The sequence below is a fragment of the Aptenodytes patagonicus genome, chromosome 25, assembly GCF_965638725.1.
Source record: "Aptenodytes patagonicus chromosome 25, bAptPat1.pri.cur, whole genome shotgun sequence".
Taxonomy (NCBI): Eukaryota; Metazoa; Chordata; class Aves; order Sphenisciformes; family Spheniscidae; genus Aptenodytes; species Aptenodytes patagonicus.
Genome location: NC_134973.1, coordinates 5762491 through 5777208, shown reverse-complemented (window position 1 = coordinate 5777208; position 14718 = coordinate 5762491). Strand labels below are relative to the sequence as shown.

At 69.1% G+C, this 14718-nt stretch overlaps 1 protein-coding gene and 1 non-coding gene across 2 annotated transcripts in view; one reads left to right on the top strand and one right to left on the bottom strand.

Annotated features, from left to right (window-relative positions):
• The first annotated feature begins 548 nt into the window (after nt 1–548).
• Nucleotides 549–655, top strand: LOC143170976 (U6 spliceosomal RNA). The gene has a single exon (XR_012997118.1). It is a non-coding gene; the product is annotated as a U6 spliceosomal RNA (small nuclear RNA).
• An 831-nt stretch (nt 656–1486) lies between these two features.
• Nucleotides 1487–14718, bottom strand: part of ABCA7 (ATP binding cassette subfamily A member 7) — a 13761-nt gene continuing 529 nt past the window's right edge. Inside the window, 47 exon segments of the mRNA XM_076359695.1 lie at nt 1487–1848; nt 1919–2156; nt 2264–2356; nt 2480–2583; nt 2667–2801; nt 2871–3012; nt 3283–3389; nt 3466–3528; nt 3657–3777; nt 3859–3988; nt 4093–4216; nt 4304–4448; nt 4665–4780; nt 4876–5053; nt 5124–5293; nt 5537–5611; nt 5714–5819; nt 6059–6091; nt 6348–6442; nt 6572–6767; nt 7020–7118; nt 7216–7340; nt 7444–7598; nt 7787–7804; nt 8280–8342; nt 8579–8627; nt 8768–8970; nt 9274–9346; nt 9486–9697; nt 9875–10012; nt 10095–10234; nt 10326–10457; nt 10668–10839; nt 11033–11149; nt 11220–11424; nt 11551–11772; nt 11876–12098; nt 12301–12477; nt 12576–12784; nt 12858–13037; nt 13202–13318; nt 13396–13496; nt 13499–13534; nt 13652–13889; nt 14029–14124; nt 14238–14399; nt 14510–14631. Of these exon segments, the coding sequence (XP_076215810.1) occupies nt 1681–1848; nt 1919–2156; nt 2264–2356; nt 2480–2583; nt 2667–2801; nt 2871–3012; nt 3283–3389; nt 3466–3528; nt 3657–3777; nt 3859–3988; nt 4093–4216; nt 4304–4448; nt 4665–4780; nt 4876–5053; nt 5124–5293; nt 5537–5611; nt 5714–5819; nt 6059–6091; nt 6348–6442; nt 6572–6767; nt 7020–7118; nt 7216–7340; nt 7444–7598; nt 7787–7804; nt 8280–8342; nt 8579–8627; nt 8768–8970; nt 9274–9346; nt 9486–9697; nt 9875–10012; nt 10095–10234; nt 10326–10457; nt 10668–10839; nt 11033–11149; nt 11220–11424; nt 11551–11772; nt 11876–12098; nt 12301–12477; nt 12576–12784; nt 12858–13037; nt 13202–13318; nt 13396–13496; nt 13499–13534; nt 13652–13889; nt 14029–14124; nt 14238–14399; nt 14510–14631 (6323 nt within the window). The 3' untranslated portion in view covers nt 1487–1680.

The window sequence follows — 14718 nt, the reverse complement described above, 5'->3', positions numbered from 1 at the left end:
AGAGCAGGCCCAGCGGGGACGCGGCTCCTGGGCCGGCCCCGCGGCCATGGGGGGTCCGTCAGGGGGACGGGCCGGCCCGGAGCGCAGCGGGCGGCTCGGCTCGGCTCGGCTCGGCTCGGCTCGGCTCGGCTCGGCTCTCCTGGTGCGGCGCGGTGCGGAGCGGAGCGGCCCAGTCCCGTCTCCTCAGCGCCCCGCCGCCATCTTCCTCCGCCGGCACCCACGACGGCGGCAACGCGCCTGCGCGAGCGCCACCGGGGAACTCTGGGACGGTGGAGGACAAGCGCCGGCCTCGCCCCGCCCCGGGATGCAAAGTAGAAGTCCTCCCGCCATGCACCGCGCGCAGCCTGCCGGTCCGCACAGCCGCTCAGCCGCGGAAACGCCAAAATATCTGACAAAAAGGAGGATTTCGAGTATAGAAATGGACTGGTATCCTTGGGACTGTGACGTCGTGAGGAAAACCGCAGGAATCTGAGACCGAGACAGTCGCCATGACTTGAGAATTACAAGTTTGGAGAGGTTCAAATACCGCCGCGGGCGCAGTACGTTTCGTGCTCGCTTCGGCAGCACATATACTAAAATTGGAACGATACAGAGAAGATTAGCATGGCCCCTGCGCAAGGATGACACGCAAATTCGTGAAGCGTTCCATATTTTTTGGGACGATCGCAAACCCTCCGCCGCTCCGGGAACCCTCTTTTGTGCCGGGGGTGCCCCGAGGACGTGGGCCGTGGAGGTGCGGGGTGTACCGGGCACGGGGGGCAGGCGGAGCCCGAGGCGCAGACCGCCAGCCCGGTGGGGAAGGTCCATCCCCCCCCCGCCAGAGGAGAGGGGTCCCGGAGGTGAGGGAGGAGATGGGCACCCGAAAACCTTTGCGCCTCCCGGCCTGGGGGGCTCAGCCCAGCCCTGCTTAGGTCCCCGTGTGGCACAGACCCCAAGGTGACACCCGGCTGAGGGGGCGAGACCCCTGCCCCACACTGGGACACACCAGAGGGGGAGAAGGTGGAGAGGAAGGAGCCCCAGGGAGGGTGGTGGGCAGGGATCCCTGCCCAGCCCACTGCCCACCCAGCCCCTGCCCCTGCCTGGGGACCATTCAGGGTGAGGAAGACTCTGGCTGACCTTCAGCCGGTCGGGGAGCTGCAGGGAAGGGGTTGCAGGGCGGCAGCAGGGCACGGACCCATGCTGGCTGCTCCATGCCTCTGGCACGAGGGCCACCCTGCTGCCCCCCGCCCTGCTGTGCCCCCCGCCCTGTGCCCCCGTGTGCCCCTGGTGGGGCTGCAGCCGTGCGAGGGTGATCCAGCCCCCCCGGGCAGTACTGTGGGTCTTTATTTAATTGCTCTTTTACAGCAGGCTCTGCTCTGGCAGCGAGCAGTCGGGGTCCCAGGGCCAGCCCCAGCACCCGGCCCTGCCCAGGCCCAGGGCAGAACCCCCCCTGTCCAGCTCAGCCCCCCCAGAGGTTACAACCCCACCAAGGGGGAGCTGGGGCCAGCCCTGCCCTGGCACTCTGACCCTCCCCAGTGCCTGGACCATCCCGCAGGGATGGTGGCCCCGTGCCAGCAGGAGGTATGCAGCCAGGCCCCCCCCATGCAGCTCTGGGGGTCCAGGGTGGCCAGAAGCTCCAGGACCCCAGGTTGTGCTGCGGTGACGGCTGGGGAGGGGGTTCGTGGGGCACCGTGGCCCTGCTCAGACAGCGCTCTCCTGGTAGCTGTCATCGTCCAGGAATGGTTTCAGCCTCCTCCTGGGGCTGGGCACTGCCGGGGCCGCATCCTGCCCTGGGGCCGCATCCTGCCTTGGCGTCGTGGCCCCCCCAGGGTCCTCATCGCTCTGCTCCCTGGCAAAGTGCACGAAGACCTGCGGGGAGGGCAGGGTGAGGGGCAGCGCCGGCAGGACCCCAGCCCCCGCGCCCCACGTCCCCCGTCACCTGGTCGAGGGTAGTCTGGGACACGGAGTAGTCCTCAATGTGGCAGGGGCCACGGTGGGCTGCCAGGACACTGAAGATGCTGGCCAGGGAGCTGGCGCGGGAGGGCAGCTGGTACTGCAGCAGCCCCCCGTGCTGCTCCTTCAGCACGATGCCGGGGAAGCGGCACTGCATCAGGCTCTCCACCGGCGCCGGCCCGGAGCCACCCACCCGCACCACCACCGTGTAGCCGTCCCCAAACCTGCACGGGAGAGGGGGACATCGCTGCAGGGACCAGCCGTGTCCCCGTCCCCGCGGGGCGGTCGCCCCTCGCTGCCGGAGCCCTCCCTGAGCCCCCAGTCCCGTTACCTGTTCTTGAGGTGCTGCACGCTGCCCAGGCAGCGGAACCGGCCGTTGACCATGATGGCCATCCTGGTGCACAGCGCCTCGCACTCCTCCATGCTGCCGGGGGGGAGGTGTGAGGCCCCGCGGGGGCAGAGGGGTGCTCCCCTCCGGGGGTGCCCCGGGGGCAGAGGGGTGCTCCCCTCCGGCGGTGCCGCAGACCCTGGGAGGAGGGGGGCTCACCTGTGGGATGTGAGCACCACGGACCTGCCCTCCTGGATGACGCTGAGGATGCAGTCCCACAGGAACCGCCGGGCTCGCGGGTCCATCCCTGTCGTGGGCTCATCCTGCAACAGCCCCGGCAGCGGTGTCAGCCTGGGCAGGGGCCAGGTGCTGCCGTGGGACCCCCCCCCCCACTGCCCCCACTCACCAGGAAGACGACGGGCGGGGAGCCGAGGAGGGCTATGGCCGTGGAGAGCTTGCGCTTGTTGCCCCCGCTGTACTTGCCCGCCGGCCGGTCCGCGTGTGGCCCCAGCCCCAGCTTGGCGATGCCCCACTGAGCCACCTGCGAGAGACACGGAGGGGATGAGGATGGGGGTCCCCTGGGATGGGGGTGCCGGGGCGCGGGCCCTACCCTGGGGGTCTCCTCCTCCGGGACACCACGCAGGCGGCTGTAAAACTCCAGGTGCTCCCGCCCCGTCAGCAGGTCCGTGATGGCGTCGAACTGGGGGCAGTAACCCATGTGCTGGTGGACGGACTGCAGGTCGGTGAGCACACTGCAGGGACGGGGACACGGCTGAGCACGCGGCAGGGACAGGGACAAGTTCCAGGGACAGGGACGAGGCTGAGCACACTGCGGGAATAGGGATGAGCACACTGCAGGGATGAGGATGAGGATGAAGCCGAGTGCAAGCATGTTGCAGGGATGAGGGCAAGGGGGAGCACAGGGTGGGGACGGGGATGACAGCACATGTGCTGCGGGGACAAGGAGAGGGGGAGCAGCGGGTTGGCCACGGGGGGGGGGGGGGTCCCCCTGTCTCGCCCACCTGTGCCCTTTCAGCCAGGCCTCCCCCAGCGTCACATCCGTGTCTCCCGTCAGCATCTTGAAGGTGGAGGTCTTCCCTGCGCCGTTCACCCCCAGGAGGCCAAAGCACTGTGGGGCACAGACCGGGGTTACGGCAGCCCCGGCCCTGCCCGCAGTGGCATCTGTCCGTCTGTCCGGCACTCACCTCCCCAGGGGGGATGGCCATGCAGAGCCGGTCCACCGCCGGAGCCTTCCTGCGCCGGTACACCTGTGCGGCAGAGCCGAGGCAGTGCTGGGTGCTCCCCACCCATCACCCGCCAGCGGGACCGGGGGCTATGGGAGAGGCTGGAGCCCCACAGCGAAGGACGAGGCAGGGTCCAGCCCCACAGCACGCACCTTGGTCAGGTCCTTCAGCAGCAGGAGGTGGCTGTGCGGGCGGGTGCTGCCCACCCTCGCCCGCTCCCTGGCCACGTCCCGGTCCTCCTCCCCCAGCGAGGGCAGCTGCAGAGCCCGCGGCCTGGGGGCAACAGCGGCAGGGGCACTTCCAGGGCTGCCTGCCCCACGGCTGCCCCACCGCTGCCCCACGGCCGGTCCTCACCCGAGCCGCAGGAAGAAGCGGTATTGCAGCAGGAGGGTGAAGAGGAAGAAGATGACGCCCTCAACGGCCATGGCGAACATGTTCTTCCCTGCCAGATCCCAGGACAGGGGGGACACGAAGTACTTGTCCCCTGTGAGCGGTGAGAGGGGCTGTAGGAGGGGAGGACGCTGGGGAGGGCCCCTGTGCTGGCCAGTCTTTGGGGAGGGGGAACAGCCCCAATGCCCCTGGACTCACCAAACCTCTCAAAGGCGTCAGCCATCGCCTGGTTCTTCACCATGTCGATGAGGCCTCGGCCCAGGCAGAAGTGGGGGAAGACGAGGAAAACTTTCTTCAGGACGCGGTTGATGTTGTTGAGGTTCTGCCGGGGCAGCGAGGAGAGGGGTGGGGGAGCTGGTGCCGGCCCCGCAGGGATGGGACGGGGGTCCGGGACAGCCCGGGGGCTCACCTGGTCCACGAAGAGCTCCAGCACGAAGGTGGCCACGCTGCCATTGATGCCGATGAAGAGGTTGATGCATGTCAGGGCCACATAGGCGGTGCTGGGGATGCTGAAGAGGAAGGAGGCTGGGTACATCAGAGGGGTGATGGACCAGCTGGAGGGGCAGAGAGGCAGGGGCTGGCCAAGATGCACCTCCCATCCCAGGGGCACAGCAGGGAGAGCTGGCACCCGCCCCCCCCCCCATCACTACAACCCCCTGAGCCAGGGCTGCCCCCAGCCCCGCTCAGAGCCCCCTGCGCCCCCCCCCCCTTCCCTGGGGTCCAGCCCCAGAGAGGGGCTGAGCCCCGGCTGGGCTCCACTGTCCCTTCACCCATAGAGCAGCAGCAGCAGGACCAAGGAGGGCAGGTTGGCGGAGGACACGTAGGACTTCTGCTGGAAGCAGAGGAAGATGAGGATGACCAGCAGCGCAGGGACCAGGTAGTTGCACTGCAGACACAGAGAAGTTGGGGGGGGAGTGTCACAAATGGGACCTGGCCCCCCGGGAGCTGTACCCCATCACTGTCCCCATCCCTGTCCCACACCATGTCCCAGGCGAAGTTGCCCAGCCAGTAGGTGACAGGCTTCATCCCGCTGACGAACTGCAAGTGCTTGGCCTTGCTGACCCGCTCCTCGATGAGGAAGAGCACGAAGCTGGCCGGGATGAAGGACATGGCAAAGATCACGCAGATGGAGACCAGCACGTCCACCGAGGTGGCCATCCTGCTGTGGAGGGAAGGGCTCAGCTGGGGACGGGGGTGGACCCCGCGGGACCCCTGTCCCCGGCACTCACAGGGCGGCCTCCGAGAGCTGCTCCTTGGTGAGGTTGAGGGGGTGGTTGGTGGCCGTGATGCCGTAGAGCGCGGGGTCGGTCCCGGCAGGCAGCTGGGCGCGTAGCAGCCCGTTGCTGGCCACGTTGAGGAAGGAGACCATGGCATGCCAGCCCTTGTTGTTGAACCAGACCTGCAGCCCAGGGGAGCCCGGTGGCTCAGAGCCCCCGCTGCTGCTCCAGCATCCACCTCGGCACCGCCGCCGGCTGCGCCCACAGCACCCTGCTCCCTGCTGGGCTCCCGCTCCCCTCTAGCCCCAGCTGGGCTCGGTCCTTCTCGAGCTGCTCCAACCCCAGATGGGGACCCAGGTGCTGCGTCCCCTGCTGCCTCCCAGCTCTTGCCCCTGTGGGACCCCCAGCCCCAGGGCCAGGCGCACCTTGATGTTCCTGCGAGCGTCCAAGCCCTCGATGAAGTGGCTGAGGTTGCGCAGGAGTCGGTCCGAAAGGCTGCCCTGGGTGTGGGAACAGAGGGTGAGGAGCGAGCTCGGGCCAGAGCCCTCCCAGTGCCGGGGATGCCGGAGCCGAGCCGGGGTGGGGCAGAGCCCCGGCCGTACCGGGGTGATGTTGAACAGTGCCCGGAGCTCCAGCACTGCCTTGTCCACCTCCGCCACCGACGGCAGGGCCTGGGAGCTGCCGGCGCCCAGAGAAAAGCCACCGTACCTGTGGGGGAGAGACAGGCACTTCCAAACCTGCCATCCTGTGGAAACTCTCTTGGCCCCTCCACCCTGCCCTGGGCACCCCACCCACCCAGACGCCACGGTGAGGGGCACGCAGTGAAGGGCTGAGGTTGCCCAGATGAGGACTCTGCCCACGGATTGCTCACGCTCTGCCCGACCCTGCAGGAGAGCTCCTGCCACACCCCCCATCTGTGTGAGACCCCAGCCCCTCCCCAGGCTCACCTCTGCTCGTTCACCCACTTCTTGTTCCTCAGCCTGAAAGAAATGGCGGGGGGGGGGAGAAATACCCCCCCGAAAAGATGTTATGGCAGCGCCTGCCTGCCTGGTCACCAGCCCCACCGCGCTTCCCCCTTACCCTGCGGTGCCCTCACTGCCTCCAGCCCTGGCTGGGTTTGGTCGCCAGCGTCCCTCCCTGCTTCCAGCACGGCGGCAGCTCGTGCCAAAGCCCTGCCCCATCTTCCCCGCGGTGTCCCCGGGGCGTCCCCGCGGTGTCCCCAGCCCCAGCACTCACCCCCAGCGGATGATCTGGGGGTAGGTCTTCACCAGGTAGTCAGAGATGTTCCTGCCTGTCAGGTTCTGCAGGACATCGCCCGTGCCCCTTTGCACCTGGGGGGACGGACAGATGGACAGATGGGCTGGACGGACACACGGCCTCCCCAGAGCATCACATGCACCCGCACCCAGCAGCACCGGTGCCCCGGGGCCGGGCTGGCCCTGCTGCAGGCTGGGGGTTACCTGGGGCGGCGGGAGCCCCCCGGCCCCCTCTGGGCAGTCAGGCAGCATCCTGTGAGCCCCTGGCCCGCTGCACCGGCAGGGGGGGGACGGCTCGGCCCACGTCCAGTTCCCAAGCCGCAGCGCTTCCAGCAGGGCTGGGGGGGCCGGGGGGGCCAAGAAGCCGTCGGGGTGGGAAGCTGGGGGGCACGGCCTCGTCCTGGGCACCCGGCACCGTGGGGGGAGAGAGACCCTTGTTACCAGCCTGGTGCGAGCCAGATGCATCGGGACTTGTCCCTGCCCGAGGCTGCCATCGCCCCCTGCCCCGGGGATGGCTGGGGGGTCCTACGGCATCGCACTGGCTGGCAGGGCTGCTCCCAGGCGAGAGGCAGGCACGGAGGTGGGGGCCGAGCCCAAGCTGCCCCCTCCCAGCCCCTCCAGCCCCCTGTCCCCGTGGCCCACAGGCACTTACACCTCCTCAGCATCCTTCATGCACTTAGTGCCGAAGCCTGGCTCGGCCAGGAGCGCGCCCAGGAGCCGAGCCGTGTCGGGGTCCCCCGGGGCATCATTGCTGCCAGGAGATGCGGGAGTGAGCTGGTGGCAGCAGGGAATGGGGGACACGGGGATGGGGGACATGGGGGGACACAGGGATGGGGATGGGGGCACACCTGAAGAAGGTGAACTGCTGCCCGTACATCCAGGGCTGGAGGCGCAGCGGTGGGTACTTCCCGAAGGGCGGCACGATGAGGCTGAAGAGCAGCGCGATGCAGATGAAGACAGCAGGCAGGACGATCTGTCGGGGGCTGGGGGTCAGGGCCGGCTCCGCACCCTCCTGCCCCATCCCCTCCCCACCCTCTGCACCACGGCCCCATCCCATCCCCGTCCCCCAGCCGTACCTGCGCGAAGAAGCCCCGGGTGCTGCGTCGGGCGTGGAGCATCCTCTTGATGAAGAGGGCGCGGAGCTGCTGGCGGGTGAGTGCCCAGCCCCTCACCCTGTGGCAGGCCTGCCCGGCCACCTCATGCAGCAGGTCCGTCTCCCGGGGCTCCTCCGCTGCAAGGACAGAGACGGGTCCGGCCCTGGCCCTGGTAGAGCTGGTGGCGAGGGGCAGGGGCTCATGCCAGGCGGTGTGTGGTGGGATGGCGTGCTGGCAGAGGCGTCCCCCCACCCCGGCAGGGATGGGGCACTGAATGCGGGGACGCGACGGGAGCCCCCCAGCCCCCCCAGCCCCCAGCTCCTACCTCGCCGGGCTCCTTGGGCTCAGTGTAAAGGAGAGGAAAGAGGGGTTATAGCCATGCCAGCACCTGCCCAGCCGGGGTTAGCACCGACCCAGGGCAGAGCCGGCTCTCCAAACTATCGCAGCCTCCTCAGACTCCCGCGGCTGCCCGCACGCCAGCTCTATCTCCAGGAGAAGGGGCCTGGATACGTCCCCTGGGATTTCATGTCCCATCCCAACCCCTGCACAGAGCTGGGCTCCCCCAAACCCATGACCGTCCCTGCTCCTCGCCCTGCCCGATGTCCCCAAGGCCGGGCAGGAGTGATGCTGCACGAGTGTCCCTGAGCCTCCCCCTGCCTGCCCAAAGGGATGTGTGCCCGAAGGGATGCCTGTTTGGATGGACGCATGCCCAGATGGACACAAGCCACAGCCCCAGCCCAGGGGGTGAAGGCAGGGGGCACCCAGCGGCAGGGGCTGGGCAGCTCAGGGGTCCCAGGTCTCAGCTCCCGACTCCTTACCCAGCTCCCCATCGGCTGCTTCCACATCCCCCCCCTCGCCGGGGGCTGCTCCTCTCCTGGTGCCTGACAAAACGGGGGTGAGAGCGCCAGGGTGGGACCGAGGCCACAGCCTGTGACACCTCCCTGTACCCATGGGTGCTCCCAGCAGGGACCCCAGACCTGGGAAGGGCGAGGGCCACACGGGGTGCTGGGGACACCCGCATCCCTCTGCTCTGGGCTGCTGAGCATCTCCCCCCGGCTCCCCGCCCCACAGCCCGACACCCTGAAGCTCAGCTCCAGCCAGCACCAAGGCATTTTACCTGCCGTGTCAGCGTCCACCCCCATGTCCTGGGCCACCTTCAGAAAGATCTGAGGGCAGGAGGGGACTGGCATTAAACACGGCTGCCAGCACCCACTGCCCCAGTGAGGCAAATCCCCAGGTCATGGGCAGCCCCCGGCAGAGCTCCAGGGAGGGTGGGCACCCCAGGAGCCGCAGCTCTTCCAGGTACCTCTTCCAGGGTGGTGTCGGAGATGCCATAGCTGGAGATGCCCAGTTCCCCCAGGTGGGCATCCAGCTCGCGGAAGAGGTCCCCGAAGGCCCCATCCTTGGCCCCGCTGTAGGGCAGGACAAAGAGCACCTCGTGCCCGATGTCCTCCACCAGCCGGGAGCCGGGGACCAGCTTCTGGATCAGCACCGACAGCTGGGCCACATCTGGGGGGACAGGGAGGGCTGGAAACCTGGGGCAGGAGCCGGTAGCCGGCACAGGAGCTGGCCAAAGCTGGCATGTGCCCTGCACCCCAGTCTGGGGGTCCCTGGAGGGGGGGGTTGCAGGGGGCAGGAGGGCAGGGAGCCCCTTCTGCCCCACCAGTGAAGGGGGGGCCAAGAGCTGGTGGCAGGGCAGGGCACGGGGCTGAATGCACCCACAGGCCCCCCCCCCCAGCCGTCAGGGGATGCGTGGGGAGCACCTGGGGGGTGACACCACGCTGAGGGCACAGGGAGGGACGGGACCCTCACCCACGGCACTGGCCTCGCTGTCCCGCTCGCTGCCCAGGCCCGTGTCGCTGCTGTGCTCCGAGCCGCTGCCATCCTGCGAGAAAGGGCAGCCGGAGCCTGGCACCCTGCGGCAGGATCCGGCCCCAAGCCTAGGGCTCAGTGCTCCCCCAATAGCCAGGACGGAGGCACCGGCCACCCTTTTGGCTGATGCTTAGTGGGGCTGAGGGACCCACCTTTTTGGTGGTGCCGGGGACGGTGCCGGTACTGCCGCCCGTCCTGACCTGCTCCCGCTTCACCAGGGTGAGGTGGTAGCCGGTGCCCAGCCTGGCCTTGAGGAAGAGCGGGGACCCGCAGCAGCAAAGCCTGCCCTGCGAGATGATGGCGGTGCGGTCCCCCAGCAGCTCTGCCTCGTCCATGTAGTGGGTGGACAGGATGATGGTGCGGCCTGGGGGCAGGCAGTGGGCTGGACCCCAGACCCCCTTGCTGGACCCCCTTTGAGGGCATCTCCCCACCAGCACGTCTCCCTGCTTGCCCCATGGGCCCTGCTGCCGATTCTCCACAGCTGGGGGGGCTCAGACGCACGGATGGGGAAGTAGGGTCCCCTCATCTCCCCAGCCCTGACCTTTGCGGTACTTGAGCAGCAGCTCCCAGATGCTGCGGCGGGAGTAGGGGTCGACGCCGGCCGTGGGCTCGTCCAGGATGACCACCCGGGAGCCGCCCACGAAGGCGATGGCCACCGAGAGCTTCCGCTGCATCCCACCTGTGGGGCAGCAGGGACAGCGTTGGGGGGGGCCAGGGCCACGGACCCCCGCTCGGGTGCCGGTCCTGTCCCCTGCACGCACCCGAGAGGTTCCTGGTCTGCTCCCGGCGCTTGTGAGGCAGCCCCGTGTCCTGGATCAGCTGCTCCATCTCCGCCTTCACCTGCTCCTCCGACAGCCCCTTCAGCCGCCCGTAGAACCAGATGTGCTCCTCCACCGTCAGGCTGGGGTGGGCAGGGGTGAGGCGAGCAGCCCTGCCTGCGCCAGCCCCCGGCACTGCTCCCCCCCCCCCCCGCCTGCCCTGCCCCTGCCTACATGTCGAAGAGCACGTTGTGCTGGGGACACATCCCCATGGTTTTGCGGATGCTGTCGATATCGGAGCGGATGTCCCAGCCCAGGATATAGGCAGTGCCGGAGGTGGGGGGCAGGAGGCCGGTAAGGATGGACCTGGATGGGGGACCGGTGGGGAAAGGGGGTCACGGAGCGCAGGACCAGTGGGGCTCGGGGCCGGGGTGCCCTGTTCTATACGGGGTGCTCAGAGCCCGGCCTCGTGGGAACCCAGGTCAGGACAGTGCCAGGGCAGAGCCAGGCTCAGCTCCTGTCCCCGGCCGTGGCCACGCAGCCCCTCCTGGCCAGACCCCAGCCCCTCCAGCTCACATGGTGGTGGTCTTGCCGGCCCCATTGTGGCCCAGGAAGGAGGTGATCTGCCCCTCGTAGAAGTCCAGGCTCAGCCCGTTGACGGCCACGCGGCTGCCGTTGCTGTAAATCTTCACCAGGTTGCGGATGGAGATGCCGGGCTGGAGCTGGGCGGGTGGTTCCTCCACCAGCACTGGAAGCCACCGGAGGGTAACGTCCCGGGCAGGACCCCTTGCCAGGGGCAGGACCCCACGCCACGGGGGGCAGGACCCCCTGCCATGGGGCAGGACCCCCCGCTGGGGGCAAAGCCCGGGCGGGAGGGCTTGAGCCCAGCTCCATGGCTGCCGCCCTTCGGCCGCGCAGCTCCAGGGTGGGCAGGGGCTCACCATGGGGTGCAGCAAGGGGGCTGGTGGGGTATGGGGGATGCCCGGCCAAGGACAGCTCTCCAAGCCAGTAGCTCTTCAGGAAGGGGAAATTCCAGGGCTTGGGGATCCCGTACTGACCTGCAGCAGAAGGGGGCTGAGCAGGGCCGGGGCCAGGGGGGCTGCCGAGGGCCAAGGGGACCACGCTCACCTGGAAAGACACCCTCGAGGTACCAGGTGGCCAGGCCATAGAGGCCAGCATCCAGCAGCAGCAGCCCCATGGCCGTGGCGAAGTTGTAGGGGTCTCCCGGTACGGGGCTGGCACCCAGGTTGTGCCACTGGATGCCCACCCCCTGCTCCTCGTAGAGGGAGAAGTACTCGCAGCCGAAGCCGAAGGCCACCGGTGACAGCAGGCTCTGGCGGTGGCAAGAACGGCAGCGTGGGCAGAAAGACCGGCCCGGGGGGTTCAGCCCCAAAGCCCCCTGCCTGGCACGCCCAAGGCGCCCGAGGGGCATCGGGGAGGGGCAGCCACGGCCGCTCACCACGAGGACGCGGAGCGGGAAGGTGATGTGGTCGCGCCAGGCAACGCACAGCACATAGGGCAGGTAGAGGGAGAAGTAGATGATGCCGCCGCAAGCCGAGGCCAGGTTGGCGCGGGGGAAGAAGGTGCTGATGAGGAAGCACTGGCTGATGGTGGCCACCGAGAAGGTGCCGAGGAAGAGGAAGATGACGGCCGGGTCACTGTAGGGCAGGATGTTTCCCAGCTGCGGATCGAGGCACGTTGGAGCCTGCGGAGCCCCCCGTGCCAGCTCCCAGCCCCGACGCTCCCCGTGTCACCCACGCTGTCCCCCGTGCCCTGCAACCTGCCTTGAGGATGAGGACGAGGAGGGCAGAGCTGAGGAGGAAGGGGAGGAAGCTGCTGAGGAACCAGCTGAGCCAGAGGATCCCACTGCTCAGCCCCATGGTCTTCATGGTCTCCTTGAGACGCGTCTCCTTCTCATGCACCACCCCCTTGATGATCATGGCCACCGAGTAGATCCAGGCCAGCGTCATGAAGAGGGGCAGTGAGCGGTTCAGGACCCGCAGGAACCTGGGGGAGACGGCACCGGCCCTTCCACATCCAGCCCGACACCCCGGGGTCACCACCAGGCAGGGGACAGCTGGGACACGGACCAGCCCTGTGCCACCTTCCCCGGGGCAGCGATGCTGCAGGATGCTTGGCCCCGTCCCCCGCAGCAGCGGGTCACTCGAGGGTCCCGGGGGACCAGGGCCACCCCCCGCCACCCACTCACACATCGTCCACGTAGCAGGGGTAGGGCATTTGCTGGACGTAGACCCCCGTCCGTGGGGCAGCCCCGGTCTGCACCCGCACCACTGCCTGCTCCACCAGGTCCTGCACGTAGACGAACCCCCCCCACACGTAGCGCAGGTCATTGAAGGGGTCGGCCGCAGGGCCCGGGTCCCAAAACCTGGGGGCAGAGCACGATGCTGGGAGGAGGGATCCCCCCACCATGGGTGCGGGCTGCTCGGGTGGCCGTGGAGACCGAAGGGGTGGGCGTCCCCCGACCTGTCCTTGATCTTGTTGGTCCTTGTGACTTCGTCGATGTCCATGCGGATCTTGTAGCGGACGTGGGGGGGCAGCGTGGGGGCCGTGGCATTGATGGGGGGCTGGAAGACCACAGCTGCCCAGAACTGCTGCTCCTCCAGCAGCTCCAGGGCCCGGGCCACCAGCTGCTCTTCGGTGGCCACCGCCTCGATCTTGTCCAGGCAGACACACTGCAGGTAGGGCAGGCAGGGCTCAGCAGGGCTCGGGGAGCCAGCCCGCCTGGGCAGCTGGGGTGACACGCACCTCCATGAACTGCGACAGCGTGCTCAGGACCATGTCGGCATCGGCATACACCTGGTGCCAGGTGAGCCCCGGCCCTGTCGCCGGCCCCGCCAGGAACCCAGCCAGTGGTGGCAGCTTCCAGGAGGTGCCGTTGAGAAACCCATCCAGGAGCTGGGCCATCCCCGGGGCCAGCAGCAGGTCCTGCAAAGCACCAGGGTACCGCAGGGCGATGCAGCCCACCCCACTCCCAGCTGCAGCCCACCCCGCTCCCGGCCAGGAGCCCCAGCTGCACCCCACCGCACCCCCATCCCACACCCCACCGCAGCCCAGTCCCCAATGGGGAGAGGGTCTTGGAGGTCACGCACCCGGAGGACCTGCATCTCCAGGCTGCCGTTGAGGAAGGCGTAGATGCGGGGCCCCAGCTCCCGCCAGGCGCCCCCCGCCTCCCCGAGCACTGCCAGCTCCTGGAAGGTCCGGTTCACCTGTGCAGGGCAGGGGGGTGAGGCAGGGCTGGGGCAAGACCCCCCCCCCCCAGCTCCCCTGGAGCCCCCCCGCTCACCTCGGCCATGATGCTGTCGGGGCCGGGGCCAGGCGGTGTGTAGAGGATCTTACCCATGAAGAGGGGCTTGATCCCCCGCCAGAAGATCTGCGAAAGGGGCTTGACTCCAGGCTGCGGACCAGCTCTCGGCAGAAGGGACCTGGGCGGGGGCAGAGCCGAGCCCTCACCACCAGCCCCCCCGCCGCCTCCCGGGCAGCCCTGGGGGCAGTGCCCAGCAAGCCCCTGGCCGAGCCCCCCCGCAGCCCAGCCCGCTCACTGCTGGTGCTGTCCGGGGCCGTGGCTCTCTGCTCCGAGCTGTTGCGGTCCAGGAAGGCTTTGATGTCGCTGTCCTCGTACCAGTTGAGGGAGGGGACCCTGAGCCCCCCGCCCTCGGGGTGCCCGCAGGCGATGCGCGACAGGGCCCCGAAGGCACCCGAGACGGAGGCGCTGGCGTTGGGGGCCGTCACCGCCCCAAGCTCCCGCCGCAGCTCAGCAAGGCTGGTCATGGAGGAGACCTGGGGAGAGCGGGATGGGGAGCAGAGTGGGGCTGCGGGGGACAGGGATGCCCAGGGACACTGTGGGAGCGGGGCACTGCTGGGGTGCACCGGGGGTGGGGGGTGGGGGGCACTTGCGTGGGGGACAGGGGAGCAGGGCGCTACCTCTTTCCATCAGGGATGCTGCATCCCGCAGGAAGGTGCCCAAGGCTTCCACGGTGCCAGTGAAGCTGCCCGCCTCCGAGCTCAGCTGTTCCTACAAGGGGAGCATGGGAAGAGGGTCACAGCCCCTGCGGGGGGGCCGGGGGTCTCTGCCCCGGCGTCTCCAGCACCCAGCACGTCCCAGCACCTGGCAGGCTGGGGGCTCACCGCCAGGAGCCGGGGGAGGTCGAGCTGGGAGAGGAAGGAGCCCTCCATGGCACGGAGCTGGGGGCCGGGCAGGGCGCAGAGCCCTCGCTGCAGGCGCTGGGTGGAGGCGGCGTCGCCCCCCCGCCAGGAAGCCCCCCAGCTCGAGGCGTTGCAGACCACGGCCTTCAGCGGGAGGCGGGTGCCCCGCCAGGGAGAGCTGGCAGGAGAGGGCCGGTCACGCCGCAGCCCCCAGCACCGCGGGCACCGGGAGCGGGCGCCATGCCGACACTCACGATGCGGGGGCTGAGCCGAGCCCCCATCAGCTCGTCCACCAGCGCGGGAGGAAGAGATGTGTTGGTCCGGAGGAACCGCGAGAAGGTCTCGCCCTCTCTCAGATAGTCCCTCACCGGCAGGGCTGGGGGGGGGGGGGGAAGGGGGGAGGCCAGGGGGTCAGCCAGGGGGTCTTTGCTCCCCCCGGCACCCCCCATCCCCGGTGCTCACC